The sequence below is a fragment of the Amphibalanus amphitrite genome, unplaced genomic scaffold, assembly GCF_019059575.1.
Source record: "Amphibalanus amphitrite isolate SeventyFive unplaced genomic scaffold, NRLGWU_Aamphi_draft 000350F_arrow, whole genome shotgun sequence".
Taxonomy (NCBI): Eukaryota; Metazoa; Arthropoda; class Thecostraca; order Balanomorpha; family Balanidae; genus Amphibalanus; species Amphibalanus amphitrite.
Genome location: NW_024881845.1, coordinates 335,924 through 357,045, shown reverse-complemented (window position 1 = coordinate 357,045; position 21,122 = coordinate 335,924). Strand labels below are relative to the sequence as shown.

Here is a 21,122-nt window from a genome sequence, read left to right as displayed (position 1 = left end):
TAAAGACGGCGGTGAGTCGGGTGAGAGTCGGGAGTGAGAGGGTGAGAGAGCGAGGGGTGAGAGCGAGCGACCAGGCGGCTTACGGTGGCCGGCGCCGCGGCGTGACGGGCCGCGCGGGCCGCTCGGTTCTTGCTGCGGAAACTTGACCACACTCGTCCGAACAGCATGTGATTTCGCTGACAGACAAAGGAGGGACGGCGCCGGTGGTCAGCGCGGGCTGAGCGGGAACGCACCGAGAAAATGGACCCTTTCCCCCAGACACAGCCACGCTAAACAAGCAACGATTGTCTCAGTTGCTCATGGGAAATAATTGGAAAGAAGCATGAACTCTGACTGTCAAAGAAACACAATGAGGTTGATGCAGTATATGGCAGCCTGTTCAAATGTTTGGCTGCATGGAACGTCAGCCTCCCAACTAATTCCACAAGCGATATGGCGAGCGTGGCGGATCCAACGGGAGACGGATGCGAGGCGAGACAATTTTTCGTCTCATTTTAAACATCGCCAGTGTAGAAGGAACGGCGTCAAACATGCGTCGCTTAGTACTCCCGCTGGATCCGCGCGATCACGGCTACAACCAAGCGAACCAAACGAACGACATACAATTCGAAAATAGTAGCTGAAGCAGCATCCGCGTATAACACAGCTGTAACCAGAACCGGAACACAAGGGTGACGACCAAGACTGGCACAAATAAACTGCAAAGACCCAGGAAAGACTAGGGTAAGCGCGAACATTTTAACCCGCGCCCCGTAGGGGGGGGGGCCCGAAACGGCCCCCCCCTGTCCTTTTCGGTCGATATCTCCTAAACGGCTGGAGATATCGCCACCAAACTTTCAGGACCCCTCCGGGCATCAATTTTACACATTGTGACCAAAAATTTTTCCAGAGGCTATGATAGGTTGGCCACAAATGACGTCAGAGTGACGTCATGTTCTGTCATTTTCGACCGAAAAAAGACCTTCGCGAGAAGACCTGTCAGGACTACAGCTTTGAAGATACAGAAAAATGATCAAGACATAAAAGGTGTAGAATTGACAGGGCTACAAAACTGCTATCTCGAATTTTAAAAATTTTTGAGTTTTGACCCCCAAAAATTAAAAAAGCATTTTTTTTGGATATATTCGCCAAAAAATCCGAAAAGTTTTTTGAGTTTCGAAAAAACCGGAATATATGTGATAGTGCCTACCGTCTTCTATCTACATACCAAATTTCAGATCGATACCTCGTTTTTTGGCCAAGTTATAGCGAAAAAACTGTTCAAAAATGATGACGTCAAATTTTCAAACTCAATTTTTGGTAATTCTAGAACTCGTAGAGCAAAACGAAGACCACCATTAGACTCCCCGTGACGAGCTGCATCGAATCGATACCCATTTTATGCAAAAATATCAACTTTGAAATTTGACCTAATTTGACCTGACCTTGACCTGACCTTCACCAAAACGTGACCTAGGCTGGCCCCAAAGGCTGCCTAACCCACATAATCGCATTTGTCATGTAAAATGGACCATAAAACATGTATCACACGACACATTCATATTGTGACCCCCGGTGACCTGACCTCGCTTGACCTGACCTGGTATCAGTGACCTCAGATAGCAAAGTATGTGTTTGACGAACAATGTACCATCGATGGTTTTCAATAAATTACCAATTTACTCGCTTTCACAGCACATTTCTTGAATTGCCTGTGAACGGTGAAAATCTGACCTTTGACCTGACCTGTGACGTCATCGGTTTGACCTAGGTCAATGAAATTTGGTCACAAGGTAGTTCCCGGGTGGGGCTATCGAACGCCGTTTGAATTTTGAAAATCGGCCGGTAACTTTCCGAGATCTTAGGGGGGGGGGGGCCGAAACGGCCCCCCCCCTACGGGTGGTAGGGTCCGCCGGTAGCCCTACGGGGCGCGGGTTAATTAAAGAGCGGATACAAAACGATGCACCGCCCTAGCATCTTTGAGCTCGGTGCATGCCACCTGGGACATTATACGAGGAAAAAAGCTTTTATCACACATCACCAGAGCCCACGGAAAGCCACACCGAACACCGATTTGCACACGACAGCTGCTCATATGAGACACCCCAATCAGCTAGATCCCACCCACAGCTACCAACCAAATCGGCGGCAGAAAGATCAAAGACGCAACGGAAACGACAAAGCGGTGGCGTATGTTGAGCCAAGGGCAAACAGTACAGTGAACTACTGCAGGACATCGGGTGCCTGGGCAGTGCGCGCTATCTATACGATAACTGCCAACATCGCTCAAAGAATAAAAAGGATACAAAACGGTGCAGTACCAGCAGGGAGAATGATACCCCAAAAGCAGCGCCCAAAATATATCAACCAGCATTAATTATAACCCTGCACGCCATTTACATTAATGAATCACACAATACCATGCATATTCCCAAATGCTTAGTATCCAGATCAAAATATAGTACCACCCTATGAATCCACCACCGCTCTAGCCCGCCCACCCCGCGATAGCCGTGTTCTCGCGGCTGGCCCCGCCCACTCCGCGATGGGCGTGTCCTCGCGGCCGGCCCCGCCCACTCACCCTATGCATGGGCGTGTCCTCGGCCAGCATCTGGTCGAGGTTACCCGAGATGGCCCTCTTCAGCTCCGGACCGGCCTCGTGAAGAGTTCGCAGACCGGCCTGGGAAAGGACATACAACATTGTAAGGGGAAACCGGCACATGCAACATAGTGGCGAGATGACTAATCAACTTGAGAAGCGTCAATGTCGTCATCCTGCTTGTCCAGAAGGATCCAACTGTTTGTCCGTTTGCTCCCCTCATTCCTCTCTTCCTCTTTTACTTTTTATAAAAACGTCCGAACAAAAACGTCCTCATATTACGCACGTAAATATGCTTCAGAGAGACACCAGTCCCTCACAATTTGGCGGTCCGTCCCGAACGCTCAACCTTCCCTTCAAAATGACGCCCAACGTCCCAAAAACATTACTGACCTGTAGAGTGACGGTTGTCGTATCGTTTTCACCCTGAGTGCGCGAGTGTTCGTCCTTCTTCTTCTTCTTGAACTTGCGGAAGTAGTCCTGGATGAGGAAGGTGGCGTAGAACTTGCCGACCGTCACGTCGTCCTCGACTGTAACACGTTCAGAGTGAAGGAGATGGTGAGTTGAAGCAGGAAGGGCCGAGGTAGGGCACCTCAAACGACGGCCAGAGCCAGTGAACGGTCTAGGATGTTGGATACCACTGATATATAGAGGCTTTGAAAGGAGTATAGGACAAGGAGTCGAATGCACGCGACAGTGTAATAATGTACAATATGTTGCTGAAAGCGCAAGCGCCGAAGAAACAGCACAGTCAGCGAAGAATTTAAGATGTAAAGCAAGTGTTGTCAGCAACAATTTAGCTCTCACAAGAGACCGGCAAACGAATAGCTTTGGAAGTAACTGTCCGTATCGCTCAACAAAACGCATTAAAGTAGCGTGAATGATTATGAACAAACGCTAGTCAGTCAAGTTACTGAGTCATTAAGGCGTTCGTACGGCTCTAATTAATCGTTGGTTAGAAGCAAACTATTAGACAATTTCACACCAAGACAAAAGACGTCACGAATGGGATGCTGTCAGTCGAGTTTTAATGGTTAGTTGAAACAAAAACGGACATTAAACCGCCATTAGCTCTGGTGCCAATGACATTGTTAGGGTTATATCACAGTCAGGTAAAAAGGCACGGAAAGGTTGACTGGGACAGTGGATTTCGTGCAGGGCAATTCACAATCAAGATGAGGCAGACAAATCACTGGACATTTCCTATCATTTCAGCTAAATACGTGCCTAAGTTCGCAATTAGTCATTATCAACCAGCTAAATGCGTGCCTTTTCAAATATCTACGAAAACTTCACGCATTCCTTAAAAAAACTGGTCGTGACCTCGGTCCTCGGATAAAAATTAATGAAAAACGTCCTGACCGGTATTACTAATCCCATTGGGGTTAAGCGTCTATTGCAGCGACGTCTTGTCGGAGTACAAAATGGCATCCTTGATTAAAAGAACGGTGAGATTGCTGGAGACAGCCTTACTGAGCCTCTTGCCCAGTAAGGCTGGCATTCAAAGTCTAAATACGATCATGTGACTCCTGAGTGAGACGTTACCACAGTGAGCTATACCCCCCCCCCCCCTAATCGGACCAGACAGCCAGCGTCACACCAGAGCACCAGCAGTGGAGCACCAGCTGTGGAACACCACGACTAGAGCACCGATACTGGAGCACCAGTGAGCCGGCTGCCTGGTCCGGGATTTGATTGATGTATGGTGGCGGCGGCAGTGGTGGGTCGTGTAATGGCGTTAACCAAGGGCTGTCATATGACACCCGGGAATCCAGTCGGTTGCAGGATTACATCGATCGGGAAAGGCACGGATTCGGAAATCTAGTACGTTCATAGTTACGTACACAACACAAACTGAATGGCTGCATGGCCGAACCATTTGGATGGCATGAGCTGTCACCACCGCACCAGCCGCCACCATCACCATCACTACCCCCCCCCCCCGCCCTGGGTAGCGCGATGTCGCGCCGTTTAGTAAGGGAGGACAGCACGGCACACCACATCCGGGGCCAAGATGCAGGTCGCGCGCTTGTACTCCCTTACCACCCTCACCGCCCGGCGGCGGGACGACTTGATCCAGCAGCTTTGGCGACGTCCGCTTCCACACTTTCTTGATGATAGTGCGCAGCTCGGCGTTCATTTCGTCAATGTTGCCGTCAGTTTTTATCCTAAGTGATGTCCTCACCACGGCAAACAGTGTAGCGTTAAACATCACCGTACCGTCCGCGTTCAGGGGCATGTTCATCGACACGAGTCTTTTGCACGCCACGCGGTGCGGACACAGTTTGCCGAAGCCGAGCGGCGGAGAGATTTTCCGCAGCAGGGTGACGACGTCGACATGTTTTATTCGTCCCTTGGCGTCGGGATCGTACTCGGACCAGAGCCGCACAAACTCGTCCAGGTGGTGAGGGCCCAGGATGGACCAGTCGCGCGTCAGGTAGTCAAAGTTGTCCATGATGACGGCCACGAACAGGTTGATGACCTGCGGATGGGGGTTTGGTGTTAGGGAATCAGCGTGGTGGTACAAAGGCAGAATCGTGGTGGTCAAGAGCAAGAGCAAAATGGTGATAATGAAGGCTAACAGAATGCTTAGGCTTAGCGTACATAACACTTGGGAATGGCATGAGTACTGTGTTAAATGGACATTGCTCACCCATCAACGGCACGGTGTAATTAAAGTCACCAAGATGGCCCTCGTATAACGAAAGGGAGTGTGATGCAAAAGGCAGGCATACAGCATACAGTATTATCCTGTAAAAAACCTCCCCATGAACACTAGCAAAACTCAAACGCTGGCCAGCTGGAGTCCCAAGAGTAGTTTTCTATCTTACCCGCTACCCCATGTCCAGCTGATCATCTTACCAAGAAGGAACACAAGATGTAGAAACTGACGAAGTAAGGTATCGCGAAGACGGTGCCACATGTATCCTCCGGCTCTTCGTCCGAAGCCGCATCACACTTGCCGGACACGCAGGCGAGCATAATGTCCTGCCATGCCTCGCCTGGCGGTGGGAGGGTTGGAATCAACACTCAGTTACGGCCGTCGGATATTGGACTTTATAATCCGGGGCCCCGAACACTATCAGCCGTATTGTACGGCTCTCGCGAGATTAAGCGGTAGGTTTTGCACTTTTACATTTCCGGTTATATCTAAGAAACTAATCGATCTACGATGAAGCCATTTTACACGACCATGGCCGGCTTGTTACCCAACAAGTCGATCGCATCTTCAACACTTAAAAGCTTAAGACGACGAATATATAGCCTGAAGTACACTAAATTTTCTAGGTGCAAAACCTACCGCTAAAACCCGCGAGACCTGTACATACAGTGTGCATAAATTATAAAGGGTTGAGGATATTTCCATGCTTTTTTGTATAGCCTAACCTAATGACATGACGTATTATTCAGTAATTTCTCCTAACATATGAACATTCATAATAACACTAAGGTCAACAAGGAACGAATTAATGCCGCCACAAAGCTGAAGCATTGCTACTCGTTCGCCATCTCCAAACATTATCGCTACCGGCATTCATTCATTCATTCATTCATTCATTCATTCATTCATTCATTCATTCATTCATTCGTCCTGTTGAACCCCCTCACCCCCTGACTCCACAAACTCCGCTCCTCCTCCTTCTACTGACCTGTGGCCGACCGAAACAGCACCAACACCGCCTGCGGAAACGTCTGGAAGTTGTTGTTCCGGTGTATCGACGTCTCCTCGTCAATCGCAATCTTTCCAAACACCTGCATCCCGACCACCGCGTAGATGAAGAACAGCATGACGATGAGCAGCGCGACGTACGGCAACGCCTGGAACGACTTGATGAAGGTCCAGAGCAGCGTGCGGATGCCCTCGCCGCGCGAGAGCAGCTTCACCAGACGCATTACACGGAAAAGACGGAAGAAGTTGATGCTGATCATCTTGTTGGCCGGCTGGAACGGAAGCAGAGGGAGGTGAAAGAGTTAATGGAAGGAGCCAGGCGCAAATTTGACGATTGCTACCATCCATCAACTAGATTTCTTAACCCTATTAGTGGCAGGCTCCTGGCTACCCCATATTAGTGGCAGGGGGGGGGGGGCTGTTTACGACCCCCCTTGATATCTCGAGATCTAACCGGCCGATATTCAAAATTCAAACGGCATTCGATTTGGCTCAACGAGATCTACATTTCTAAAAAAAAATAAAATTAAAAAATGTCAATAGGGGGGTAGAGGGGGGTAAAAACGGGCAAATTGCAGATACATTTTAGACTGTTTATCACGGCCAGGTTTCTGAACCAATCTTAACGCAACTTTTGCCGATCCATAGAGAATGAACCAGGAATTCACATGGATCCTAAAAATATGCATTTTCAAAAATCATAGGCGGATACAGATCATTGAGATTGGGGGTACACAAAAAGTATAGTAAATAAGGTTTTTGTTGGTACTGTTTCTAAAAAGGGTGGCAATGGTCTTGTTATGTTACAATTTTCTTATGAGAGAACGACTAAAATTGTATTGGTCATGCATAGGCGGTGTCAGGGCACCTATGTTGGGAGGTAAAAAATAACCCCCCTTTTTGGACGCCTGGATCCACCTATTATAGCAAAAACGTGTCAAAAGAGGATGCACAATAACTTTGTATATGTTATCACATGATACCTTTCATTCACTGTTCGTAAAACTGGTGCAGCATCGTGATCTTCGCCCAAATGACTCGCTTCACGAATAGGACCCCCAATTCCCAGTGCTCTGGAGCCGCCCCTGGTAAAGTTATGAACTTGAAATTTTCAGGGACTGTGCCCAATTTAGTTTTAGGAAAAGTCAGAAAATTTCAGCATCGTAGCTTCAGCGGTTTCGGAGATATTCCCGAAAAACCTGAGGGGTGGATAAAAACAACCCCCCCCCCCACCCTGCCACTAATAGGGTTAAATAGCTGCACTCCGAAGCCAAAGAAGCGCTGTAGCCGCGGTAAGCACTCCCGATACTACTTCAATGCTTTTTCGATACACCGCAGAAACACTGAGAACCAGATTCCGGATTCTGGCAGAGCCTTTCATCCCGAGTTTCCAAAGTTACTCACCCCGTCAGAGTTGAGTTTGCCGAGCGAAATGTCGATAAACGATCCCAGCACAATGATAAAATCAAACACGTTCCACGGATCGCTGAAGTAGTTCTGAAACGCAAACAGTATGTTATATTCACCGGTCCGAATACTGGTACAACACAGCCTGCCCGCGATATCAAACGTCTAGAGAAACCATTAAAATACTGATAACGCTAATATACATCACCACATTCATGAGGTAGGTGGAAGCCAATAGTTGTGATCATGATCAGCTTCACCCAGGATAACCTCAATCACCATACCCGCTAGCTATTTAAAATGAACTTCGATCAGCGACCGTCACCTATATAGTTCAATCAGCGCCGATGCCTGATACCTATCCATCGGCCTACCCATTGATCCCCAAACACCCACCGGGGCCCACCCGTATACATCTGTCCCTCGCAGTGGCCACCCACCTTAAACCTGAACGCAATCAGCTTGAGCACACACTCGACGGCGAACGCTGACGAGAAGATGAGATTCAGCACGTCCAGCGCCTCAGTATAGGCGTCCGGCTGCTTGTAGAAGCCCATGGCCAGAGTGATGGTGTTGCAGAGGATGAGTACGAATATGAAGTACTCGAAGGGCTGTGAGGTGACGAACCACCACACGCGGTACTGGAGACGGTGCTTGGGGATGTAGCGACGCACCGGGCGAGCCTTCAGCGCGAACTCTATACAGTTGCGCTGAAACAGGACGGGGGAGTAGAGGTTAGCATTCACAAATCACAATATAAGCAGCAGTGCATAAAAGCGAAAAAAACAACCACAAAAGCGGACCTAATAACAAAGAAAACAAGCAATCAACAAAGTTATCCGCGGCTGGCAGTGATGAAACTAATAATAAGCAACATACTTATCACTTGAAATTGCAATATCATCAAACCCCAGTACCTTTTCTCCGGTTACGATAAATTGCAATCTGAGCCTTTGTCACTGCAGTACAGAGAACAAAGCGTAGTAATTAACAGTCTCGATCGTATTAACTGCTAGTTAGTAACCTATCAATAATCGCCATCAGCCAACTGACCTGGTTTTTGTCCAAATCGATGTTCTTATACTCCTGCTCTCCCTCGCTCTGGAATGTGACGATAACGAAACCGACGAAGATGTTGACCATGAAGAAGGCAATGATGATGATATAGATGAAGTAGTAGATGGCCACCATCGGTCGGTAGTTGTAGATCGGACCCTCGTCCTCCGTATGAGAGTCGATCGATGTGTAGAGCAGACTGAAGAGAGGAAAATCAGCGGTCAGTTGTAGAGTCAGAGGTCAGTTCATTCGTCAGTCGGAGACGGGCAATCAGTGATATCGATTTTAACTAACGTTTTAACGATGAAGCGCCGTGAGGGGGCCGATGAGCCAAACGAGTAAACAAAAATCTAGAGGCGTCTCTAGCTTATAACACCAACTATTCATCCCTCGGTGATTCAAACAAGCCGACACCTACACATTATGGACAATGGCGCATATAATTTTAACCTCAATGTAGAAAATCCCGTTGCATTTTTATCACGACGCCATGTACTACGAGAACAACCCCCGCTGCACAGTTGATTATCACCTAGACCGTTAATCTGCCCGCCCATATCCTGCCATCCAGCCCCCCTCCACCCCTCCCCCGACCCTCAGCCGCTCACTTTGGCCAGCCCTCGAAGGTGGACACGGTGAAGAGGGTCAGCATGGCCTTGCCGACGTCGTCAAAGTGAAAATCGTTCTTGGTCCATTCGCGCTCCACGGTGTTGGGACGACTGACATCACCCTCGGCAAACTCGATATACTGACCCCTGAAACGGAATGCGGGTTTGGATCAGCATATTTGGGAACAGATTAGGACGTGCGGGTGGTCGACAGGGGCAACAAAATAACCAGGTGTAAGTAAGACTGGTATACCATGGTATTATGGTCAATGATGTTAGATACTGAGTTTATATGATAAGATCTACATATATGATCGATGTGACACAAACAAAACCATACAATTCAACGCAATTGTGAACATAAATAAGCAATAAATCATTCAATAAGGCGCCACATAAGTACAATCACCAAAGTTCTATGCAAGTTTTCATCGTCACCCACCTGCACTCTAGCTCGGTGAGTTTGGATCTGTCGTTGCAGAAGAAGAACTTTCCCTTGAACAGCTGTACACCGATAACGGCAAACATGAACTCGAGCAGACACGTGACCAGCATGATATTCCAGATGGTCTTGATGGCCACGATGACGCATTGCACCACGTGCTGGGGACAGAGACGGGCGACTTCAGGAACGATACTCAGCCGGCGACTCGGGTGGACATCGGCAACAAACGGCACTGTATTGAGGTATTGCCGGAATTAACTTTATAAAATAACACTAGCCGTACAAAAAGAAAAAGAAAAAAGCTGAAACCAGATTGAAATGAAGCCGATAAAAACATGAACTCAGATACATCCTTATCCGAGGTAAATTGTTAGGATAAGACGACACAAACTATCGTGTAAAAGACAAGCCGACGGACTCGTCTATCCCCTAGAATATCACTGACTCACAGATATTCTGCGCAGCGCCTCCTACCTTGAGTCCCTTGGCTCTGTTGATGGCTCGTAGCGGTCGCAGCACGCGCGCCACACGCAGGATCTTGACCACAGAGATGGCTCCAGAGCTGGCGACACACAGCGCTTCCATCAGCGTCACTCAGCACCGCGGGTAGAAGCGGCACTACTAGTACTCACATGGAGACATCCCCCTGCATTATTACAACCTAGACTCTTCTACATTTAACACAACGATCAGTCCAAATTCAAGCAATGTCTGCTTTCATGTCGGGGCCATCTCTGGCAGAACCAGGATCCCTGTCGGTATCATATACAATCAGCGTTGCCTGTGGATATAGAATGACTGTATGTATATCATCGTCATCGGGCACAACGGCGTCATCAGTCACTGATGACGTCCCCAAACCGCGCTTCCAGAGCGACAGCCTGCTGCGCAGCTTTTAGCTAGCAGTCATATCCAACCCACTCTATTTATAAAGACAGGGAGATCATGGGTGCACTTTACAGGACATGTAACGTTAAGTGTCGGAATATCCCTTTGACCATTCTTGTAGAAGCTCGGCTGATGAGTGGGTACTGGGAACATTCGTTTAGAGATCAGATAGTGCGATGGACACCAACACTCGGCATCAAAACTCTTCATAAAAGTAAGTCTGGAACAAGTCTGCAAAAACACGAGAGCATGACAAACCATGTGAAAGGAGTTAGCCGGTGTTCGGCGGCCGCACATACACACGTGAAACATGTGTAAACACAGTCACTACGTTTCCATGACACGTCTAAATCGATTTAGCGAAATTTCACGTGCGTTTTTCTCGGAAACTAGTTACCTTATGCAAAAAATGAGCGTATATATGGTTTCAGCTAGCACCTAATCCTATATTCACATTTTTTAAACTATTCCTAAAGGATGGAGATGGAGCAAATCCATTTTTCAAAATCGGCTTAACTTGTGCCATGGAAACGTAGCCAGTATCTAGGGGAGATTTCCTATGAATAATACCAACTACTAATTGTCGATCCATTAAAACATTTCAGAGCTGAGAGACAACATTAGATGTAACACCAGAGAGGTATCAGAAATATGCTCAGGTGTGTAGTATTAAGTATTTTATGCGGTTAAAACGCAGAACGTGTGAATGTGAAAGTGTAGAAGAACCAGCTGATGCTAGGAGCAGACACCATCGCACGTTATCATGTTACCATGTGCCACATTATGTTACCAATCAACAGACACAACATCGAAACAAACCAGGGGCAGCCGCAGATGTACAAGTCGAAAATGCGCTGGGGTGGCACGGCAAAACAGTTTGAGAGCATCTGCGCGGACAGCCAGACCCAACGGAGGCGAAGAAAACTTTACCGATTCATTTGGACGATGCCTATGAAAAGTTGTAGGACAATGTAGATGATACCAAAGTGTGTTACATGCCGCGGGAATTTTGGCCCTTTTGCAAGACGTGGGGTAAAGAGTTCTCAATATTCTCCTTGAGTCCAGTTGTTAGTGTCTGAAGAATTACTTACATGTGGCTAGAGCGAGAAAAACGAAAAATCAGGGTTCGCAAAGTGATACATCGAGTTTACCTCATGGAATTAAGGATCTGTTTTTGTTGTTCTGGGTGAAGGGTAATCCTGAAACATCGCACCCAAAAGTGGCGTCAAACAATTACGTACCAATCGCTCGCGTCTTATCCAAGACTTTCGCGTCTGTTTTTGAACAAGGGGCGGGTGATATTTTGATGAAATTCACCAGCGCAAAAAAAGTTAGATTTCTTCATGCAAAACCTAACACAACTAAACCTCGAAAATTACTAACTAAAGAGTCGGACACAATGACAGCACCTGTCTAAAACAAAAATCCAAACAAAAGACGTCTCACCGCGCCACGGTTTCAGACATCGTCCTTCAGCTATCCCCATCAACACTCAAACAGTTCCCTGAACGCTTCACATTCACTCAAAATGTGACACGGTGGCAAAACGGCTCCCAACCCGTCCCCACGACAACTGCTCACCTGAATATAAACGATATGAGCGACACTGCCACGACGAGAATATCGAGCAGATTGAAGGCCGACCGGCAGAACGAGCCGGGGTGCAGTATGAACCCGTAGGCGATCACCTTGAAGCAGATCTCCACGGTGAACACAGCCGTGAAGAAGTAGTCAAAGTGGTTGAGAATCTGCAAAAAAAAAAAAATAATGGGGTGATGCGTCTATGACATGTAATATTTCACAAAACACGACTATTGAAAAAAACTCACAATAAGCACATACAAACACTAAGTTTACCTCCACGCCCTGAAATAGAAAAAAGATCACAGGTGATTTCACCTCCTGTGATCTTTTTTCAATTTCAGCATTTACCATTTTCAACTTCGCCATAAACTCTCAGGCCAAAACACCAGCCTCATACTACCCCCATGACAAAACCCCGCAAAATCATGCAGCGGCCGGCAGCGCGCTCCGCTGCCGCTTACCTTGTTCCTGGCAGTGTGCGGGTCCAAAGGGTCCTCGGCAGCCAGCATTGCCGACGACACCAGGATACACACCAAGATGACGTTGCCGAAGAAGCTGTGGTTGCAGAACCAGTGGCAGAAGATGCGGAACCTGACGAACGCAGTTCGGGAGAGGTGAACAGGAGCCGCGCGTGGCTGGAGAGCCGGAGGAAGCTGCTGGTTGGATGTGTTATCTTTTTGGTAAAGGTTATTCACTGGTGTTGACTCAGGTAAACGGGACGTCCATCTAGTCAGTTACGGGAATGCAAGCGTCCAAACTGACGTTAATTTGCTGAAATAGCTCATCAGCCCAAAAACGTGGTATGAAATTATGAAAGAACAAACGAAGCTTTACATATATATTACATGATGAACCAATATTCCGGTTAAGTCATGTATTACGATAAGCAGGGTATCAATTCTTTTTCCTGAGCAGTATGCTCGGGAAAATTGTTACACCATTACTCCTAAGCCTTCAAAAAGTGAAAACCCAGTACTCAAAATGTTCCGGTTGAGTTAGTTCAAAATTCAACACAGCAAATGGAAGGGAAAACCAACAATGAAGTAATGAGGTGCATCATTATAATATGCTTCAGGACATCCGTAACTTTGTCCTTAGACATATGTGAGGAATTGTAAGGAAGTGCGGGCGTTCGAACACCGCAAATCCGTCTCCCTAGCACGTAGACTTGGTTTTGGGGCGACGGAAATCAGGGTCACCCGCACTAGGACGACGAATTTGCGGTACCCGAACACCAAGAGTTCCTTACAATTATCCATCTATGTCTTTAGATCCAGAGTTTAACAGAACGCTGACAGTCGATATTCACAATAGGCAATACATGACACACTTCATCAAGAAACATCATACCACATGATAGACAGGGCACTATTTTCAAAATATTAAGCCTCATCGATGCATGTTAGACATTCTGCACTTGCATATTCACTACTTAGTTCTACGTAGGAGCGCACTCGACTACGAGCACTTCACAGTGTTCTCTCCAGCGGCTAATGACGCGTTACTCAGAGCTGCTAGCACTACGGAGGTCTGCTGACAGAGGAATGCACATTCTCCGGTCCAAGCGAGGAGGTGGCGCCCGAGACTGCGCCTGCTCCAAAAACAAACGCTGTAAATCGTTCGAATCACTCGTTCTCACACACCTAAGAGCACACGCACACCTACAGCTGCGAGCAGGCGCAGGCGCGCGGGAGAGAAGGGGAAACGAAGCCACAGAGAGAGAGCGCGCGCCGGTGTCCGTTAGTACCACTCCGTGCCGCCAGAGGCGCTGGCGTCACCTGTTCTCCGGTCCAAACACGAAGAAAGAGCTGTATGGAGGAATGGGCTGTATTTTGGCCGGTGTCAGCTCGGAGAGTCGGCGAGGCCGAGCACCGACCACGTCCTCCTCTTCACCTGCAGGTCACAAAGGTCACCACGAGGTCAGAGGTCAGCCCCGCGGCCCGCGGCCACCCTCACCTGTTGGTGGGCGAGAACACAAAGAAACTACTGTACTGCGGCATCGGCTTGATCTTGTTCTTGATGGAGAGCTGCGACAGCCGGCGCGGCCGCATCGTCGGCGGAAGCTCGTCGACATCGACGCCGCTCCCCGAGTCGCCGTCGCTGCCTGAGTCGCGTCGGCGACGCCCTGTCAGCGCCCCAAGCGGTTATACGGGGGGCCAGGAGCTCGGCGCGGTGCCGGGGACCGGGATAGAGCGAGTGCAGGGCCACGGGGTTAGCTAGAGATGAGATGGTTAGTCGATGATTGTGTAAAATTTCACTTTCAAGCATCTCAAGGTATCTATTCGAAAGAACTATGAGAGAGCTGTAATTGAATAGGTCCATATGCACTGCGTATATGACCAAGTTGAAATAGTTAGCGAAGAAATGCTCGAGGCAACTTGTTAGATTATATAAACGAAGTTTGACTACGTTATAAGAGCTACGCAAATGAACATGTCTCACACAAGTTTGGAAAACGTGGGCAGATGTTAGTTAGTTGCTATCTAACTACCACAAATTATTAACTACGGGATGCATCTAAAAGATAAAGAAAAGCAAACCAACTATGCCGAGAACCTATGCTACTTCAGACTGACTCCAATATCTCTCCGAGAACTGGTTCAATTGCATAACAATTTTGGGCAGCCTGCTGGCTAGAAAAGTGTTTAGTTTCATTTCGTGCCAAAATGATGAGCACTGAACAGACATTGCATACTCTTCCAACACGAAGTTGGTTCAATATAGCAGTAGTACAAAACAGGACTCGTTGATTTACGAAGACAGCGGCGAGGGTACATACCGTCCTCGTCGTAGTTATCGTACTCTTCGTCGCCCATGTCATCGTCGCCCATGTCGACGCTGGTCTGACTTCCCGCCCGGTCGGGCCTGAAAATAATCAATGACATTATCCACTCAGTTGACAGACATCAATTGCAAGACAAAAATAACGTCAATCTACGGCACAGCTTTTTGGTGTCACAATTTCCGCGAAATTTTAAAACACCCACAATGCTATTGACTGCTAAGAAGAGCAAAAAAACAAGGACATGCTTTTTAAACCAAGAAAAGCTTTTTGTTGTGACATATGACAAAAGACTTTTTGTTTTGTTGGGTTAGGCCCTTTCATTATGACAAGACCATTTCACAGCCGGAAAAATGATAGGAATTAGGGAGAGATATTGGTCTGGGCCAGCACCCTAGAGAGTCGCCGGGGCTGAGACCGTCCAGTGGACAGGCCGACCAACCCCCCAAGCACTCACGGCACCCAGCTACGGGCGGGCACTCTTATCGGGTATTCCCGCATGGACTTAAATTGCTCGTCCAGCCCGGAGTAAGGGCTTGAGGCATAGAGGAGAAGGATTTGTATGTCCTAAGGATGGAAAAGAGGGAACGGTTGACAAAAAAAAAAACATTCGAGCACAGACATCTGTGTAACGAACCCACCACTGCTGTCTTTAGCAATGACAGTCATGATACTTTTTTCCACTCACCCGACGTGGTTGAGCTCTGCCAGCTTCTGAGAGCCATACGGCGACCGATCCTGATCTCCGCCTTCTTCTATCCGGTCTCCGTCCTTACGAGGGGATCCGCTCCGCGAGCGAGAGCGAGCTTTCTGTGAACACAGCCACACACAACTAACGACACCTGTCGACTGACTGCGTAACTTTAGCTTCCACACCAGCCGGCAGGCGTTCATAACATTTGTATCTTCACAGGAAGCTGGTCACGACACGGAGCGGCTAAATTGATCGGAAATTGAGTCTCTTTTCTCGGTGCCAGGCGAGTGCACAGCCATGACAGATGGTTGGCGGTGAACCAACTGAACCCTCATGCCAAGAGTCCGCCTCCGCCGCCGCTGACAAGTCTGCAAACGGCAGTGTAACGTGCGGGCATGCGTTAGCACGGATCAGGCACGGGAACGGTCGCCACTTACAAGCTCATCAGGGTAGTGATAGTCCTGTAATCAGCGGCGCCCGCGATACGGCCGATGTTCAGGCGCTAAGGCGACAGACTAGACACTACGTAGAGCCCCCAGAGGGATTCAGAGGACAGAGAAAGCGAGACGCAGGCGCAGAGACGTTAGCAGAGAGTCGGGTTTTATTTAGCCAGGCCAGTCACCACCGGACGTTTTAGTACATCGACTGGCTAACAGCTCAGGCGGCTGGTTAGTCTAATAGAGCAAACATCGACGCTTACAGGAGACTCTCGCACTAAAGGCTGAAACAGACTTTCCGTGTTCAGGAAATCGCATGCGAGAGCCTATTCAAATAAATTATAATTCTTCTCGCATCAATCGCATCCGGGAGGTGCGTGCGATTGATGCGAGCGTGCTTCCATGTATTTGAATAGGCTCTCGCATGCGATTTCCTGACTGCGGAAAGAGTCTGTTTCAGCCATTACAGACTGAGGCGGAGACTGAACGGAAATTAGCATGACAACTAAATATTACAGCTTCCTAAAAAGGACAAGCCTACAATTAACCACCTGACCTACAAGGAGGTATTACAACAAAATAACCAAAGTAAAATACCTACAGTAGCTGGAGCTCGACAGGGTAGCAGACGATTAATGCTTGGAAAGTTGACCTGAGCAAACATGACTAAAGAACATTATAAAATTGAAATACTCTGCCACAAGAACTGACTTTCATCTCTTCCTAACCCCTCACTCCCCTCTCCCTCCCTCTCTCTCTCTCTCTCTCTCTCCCTCTCTCTCTCTCTCTCTCTCTCTCTCTCTCTCTCTCTCTCTCTCTATCTCTCTCTCTCTCTCTCCCGCTCTCTTACCTCCTCTTCCTCCTCTTTCTCGATGGCTGTCAGTGACTCGGCGTCTGCCAAGTTGTCCACGGCGATAGCCAAGAATACGTTCAGCAGAATATCTGTGCAGCGCTAAGTCAAGGAACGTAACGTGAAGAGGATCCAGACACGTCAAAGGTCTGGCACAGACAACTAATCAGAAGAGGTTGCTGTGCACAAATGAATAGCGGTCACAATTAATAATTGTAACAAATACCAAGAAAAGCAGCTGATAAAATAATTACATAAATATGAAGACAACCACAGTACCTGCGTTCGCCGTATCACCAGACATATGCACGACAGCAGTTAATTAAAAGTAATGCCAGTGACTGGAATGCACAGACTAGGACTTCATAATGTCATAGCAAGTCATCATTCCCAGACTATATCCTAATCATAACCTTCCACCTATCCCCACATCCCAGCCCACCACACTCCCGCCACCATCTCCGTCTGACACCACCCAAAGGATACAGTTGCCGCAGATGAACAGTATGATGAAGTAGGAGCAGGCCAGTGCGCCGACGCCTCCCACTCCGCCGTACGCCTCGATACCGTGGTACATGACGACGTTCCAGTCCTCACCGGTGAGGATCTGAACGACCGGAGGCGGGTTAGATACGGGCCGGGTGGGAAGAGAGCGAGTAGATGGGACTTGAGGAACGATACGAAGCCATGAGGCTGAAGAGCTATACCAGGCCTAGGGCTAAATGCTTCAGTTTCTTGTACGTTACCAATGCTGATTTGGGAAAACTGTCACCCGATCAAAAACAAGTGAAGAGAGACCGAAAATGTTACGATGAATGGCAAAATGACACGTCTTAATGGAAAGACAATCGAAAGCTATAGTCAAATTGTTCGAATGTTACGAACATGACCAAATATTTCTTCGCGAAAACGTCATTTCACGTCAAAATGATGTGAGAACTGAGAACACTGATCACCACCAACCACCTCAGATTGTTGCCACTATCAAACATAAAACTACACATTAGTAAGCGCACCACAGTAAGCGTCACAACATTCATAAACAACAACAATCACCAACAACATTCACCACCCGACATAAGCGCCTGTCCGAATACATCCGTGCAGCACTGTTTTAACGTCAGAGGGACGCAACAGACCGACATTACGTCCAAGCCACGACCAGGCCCCGCAGATCCCAAGCACAGCGATCAAGCAAGCGTTCCACACCACAGAAAGCAGGGTTAAGTCGCCGCTACCACCATCTCTGGACCGCAGATGATAGTTAGCAGCGGTTGGATGCGTCGCGGCTGCTAGAACTGTGGTGTCTTCTCACCACCTTTCTCACCACGGGAAACATCAAAACTCACATCCAGCTCGTCCAAATCGAGTGAAACTCACCTCGCTGCTACTGACGCCAAACAAACGGAACAAAATCGGGGGAGGGTGGGGTACACCGTGGCGGTATGGCCGATAGGTGACATGCGTTAGAGGGAGGAACTGAACACACGGTAGCGGGGAGGGCAGGCAGCCACAGCCTAACATCCAGACACACGGAGGGACGGCCGGCGGCGCCCACGGCGCGCGGCACGGGGAGCGGCGGGGCGGGCGTACCACGGTTATAGCTGAGGAGCTCACTGAACTTTGGGCTTAAATTTTATCTAAAACTTTGCAAGATCCTATTTCCACTTTCTCTCAAAACCTGGCAGAGGAAAAAAAGAATTTCGCAAGCTCAGCCAGTGCACCATTGGCTCAGAATATGGATGAAACAGTAGCAATATGACCAACCATAGACCTCTGTACACCAGTCTATGTACAGAGGTGTACAGAGGTCTATGGACCAACTCAACCCAACAAAAGCCTTAATTCAATTGCATAGCAACGTGTCGCATGTCATTCGCAATTCTAAGGAATCACGGACCATCAGCCCACACGCAATTGGCGCTGTGACATGTGCTTGCACTTTTCATTTTCATCTCAATCAAAAATTAAAAGATGGAAAAATGATCTTTTTCCCAAATCAGGATACCGGCAAGTTCCAGAGCATCAGTAGGGGAGAGTGGGGTAATTTGGCCGCTTTTTTTTAGAAAACGATATAACTTAAAGGGACCCTCCCACCTTCAAAAAAGTTAATGAATTGGCATGAAAGTGATGTCCCTTGGTTCAGAAAGAGCGAAAACGAATATCTACCAAATTTCACCGAAAAATATTCACTGGTTTTCAAGATATTATGCTTTTACTTTTGTTTACTTTTTGGGATTTCCCCTGTTACTAGCGACTTTATTTGGAAGCAATAATTTGGCAGCCTTAAAGTGCGGCAGACGTTGCGCGCAAAGCAGCGTATACCACCACGTGTTAACGATGGTTTTAGTCTAAGATTTAAAAATCGTTAGATCTCCGCTGACGTCACAAATTCTAAGGGGGCATTCCAATGCATTAGCCCCTTAGAATCCGAAAACTGCAAGTTTGAAATTCCATATCTTCGAATTAAAGCATTTTTCGATGTTGTGAGTGCCCAAACCGGTATTTGCAGGCCATGGCCACCAATTTGGCTATCTCAACTCAAAACTAATGTTAAGGTGGGAGTGTCCCTTTAAAATTGACGACACATTTCTGCATTTTCTCAACGCTGGCAGGTGTCACATTCATTTTACTTTACTGGACAGTGAACTTGAAATGACAGAGTAATTACTTATATTGAAATTGTGACGTAATACAAAGGTCTGCAAGGCGGCCAAATTGCCCCACTAGCAGGGTTATTTGGCCGGGGGTGTGGGGCAATTTGGCCGGTGTTAGTTTGCGGTCGGGATTTTCTTTTATATTGCGAGTCAGCTTCAGATTCAGCAATGACGTGTCTCCTATGACGCATTTGCCGCATTTTGGATGTTGGCTCAGAGGTCACAGGGGTCGAAATAGCCAAATTAGCGGCTCTAGATGCGATCACAGTTTTTTACGAATAACTTTTGAAGTCATCAAGCTAGGCCAAAACTTCGAGTACCATCGTAATTCTCTCGTCAGTCCGCATCGAAAGATATATGTGTTGACCTTGAGAAGTCAAGGTCAAAGGTTGACCTCAGGTCACGTTGCATCAGGTCGCTTGACCTCAAGGTCACGTGATTTCAAGGTCATCATGCATATCATTCGATGCGCCTTGGCGAGCTGAACAGAATGAGACCATTTGTGCGGCTGTACCATTTTTATGTAAGGATTTATTAGCAAAAAACGTTTGGTAACCTTTGATGACGTCACATGCTCTTACAGTTGGCCAATCGGAAGTAAGGCATCAAAGTAGTCAAAGTTGGTCATGAATCATGTCAATTATGGTACAATTGACCATGAAAACTCGGCGCTCCCAGCATAGTGACCATGAGCGCACCGGCCAAGTTGCCCCGCTAGTCCCGGCCAAATTACCCCATATTGCCATTCTGAAAATTTTTGTCGATAAAGTCATCACGGCTTTACGGAATTAGATAAAATTGCTCTTGGAACCGCTGAACACCCCCAAGAATGGCGCTATAAGGTCTGAATTCGTTTTTAGCCCAAATGCTACATGTTATACAACTTTGTAAACAGAAGTAAAAGTTACCATTTTCTAATGAAATTAACGTTTTATTAATTTTGAATAAAACTACGAGGGGCAAAGTTTTGACATTTGTCCTCCAGTTATTTCTACCCATGACAAATGAATACAGACTAAAGTTATTTCACTCACTTTTATTAGACATCGTACAGGTGGGGGCGGCCAATTTACACCACCGGCCAAATTACCCCACTCTCCCCTACATAACCTGTTTCGTGGTGCGCCCCTCCCTCGGACCACCCAGTGCTCCGCGGCCTGCCGGGCGCCGCGCGGCCGCTCTCCACACCACTATACCTGGAACACTGTCAACAGGCTCTGCACAAACGAATCGAAGTTGCTGCGCGGCTTGTCATCCGAGTCGTCAAAGTTAAACTTGCCGCCGAATACCTGCATACCGAGCAGAGCGAAGATGACGATGAAAAGGAACAGGAGCAGCAGGAGCGAGGCGATGGACTGGATAGAGTTCAGGAGGGATGCCACTAGGTTGGAGAGGGAGCGCCAGTACCTGTAAAAACACGACAACGGAGAGAGACACGGGTTAGCCGCCGAACGCCGAGCGTCGGC

The 21,122-nt window shown here is 47.9% G+C and overlaps 1 protein-coding gene across 22 annotated transcripts in view; it reads right to left on the bottom strand.

The window, feature by feature from the left end:
* The window catches only part of LOC122389241 (muscle calcium channel subunit alpha-1-like), a 122,126-nt gene that overhangs the window by 5,611 nt on the left and 95,393 nt on the right, over positions 1-21,122 (bottom strand). For 6 of the 22 annotated variants that reach the window (XR_006257935.1, XM_043381086.1, XM_043381085.1 and 3 more), the window contains exons 14-33: positions 20,853-21,063; positions 17,486-17,606; positions 17,000-17,091; positions 15,707-15,828; positions 15,016-15,101; positions 14,193-14,361; positions 12,698-12,827; positions 12,234-12,400; positions 10,239-10,326; positions 9,762-9,922; positions 9,320-9,466; positions 8,709-8,910; positions 8,096-8,365; positions 7,653-7,745; positions 6,229-6,520; positions 5,441-5,580; positions 4,622-5,060; positions 2,972-3,108; positions 2,561-2,659; positions 84-176 (exon numbers count right to left, since the gene is read on the bottom strand). Coding sequence is in view for 17 of the 22 variants with exons in the window: in XM_043381086.1 (XP_043237021.1) it covers positions 84-176; positions 2,561-2,659; positions 2,972-3,108; positions 4,622-5,060; positions 5,441-5,580; positions 6,229-6,520; positions 7,653-7,745; positions 8,096-8,365; positions 8,709-8,910; positions 9,320-9,466; positions 9,762-9,922; positions 10,239-10,326; positions 12,234-12,400; positions 12,698-12,827; positions 14,193-14,361; positions 15,016-15,101; positions 15,707-15,828; positions 17,000-17,091; positions 17,486-17,606; positions 20,853-21,063 (3,259 nt within the window). In the remaining 5 variants the exon portion in view is untranslated. Of the gene's footprint in view, positions 1-83; positions 177-2,560; positions 2,660-2,971; positions 3,109-4,621; positions 5,061-5,440; positions 5,581-6,228; positions 6,521-7,652; positions 7,746-8,095; positions 8,366-8,708; positions 8,911-9,319; positions 9,467-9,761; positions 9,923-10,238; positions 10,327-12,233; positions 12,401-12,697; positions 12,828-14,014; positions 14,130-14,192; positions 14,362-15,015; positions 15,102-15,706; positions 15,829-16,999; positions 17,092-17,485; positions 17,607-20,852; positions 21,064-21,122 lie in introns of all 22 variants that reach the window. The other 16 variants (XM_043381092.1, XM_043381083.1, XM_043381098.1 and 13 more) reach the window with 9 other exon arrangements.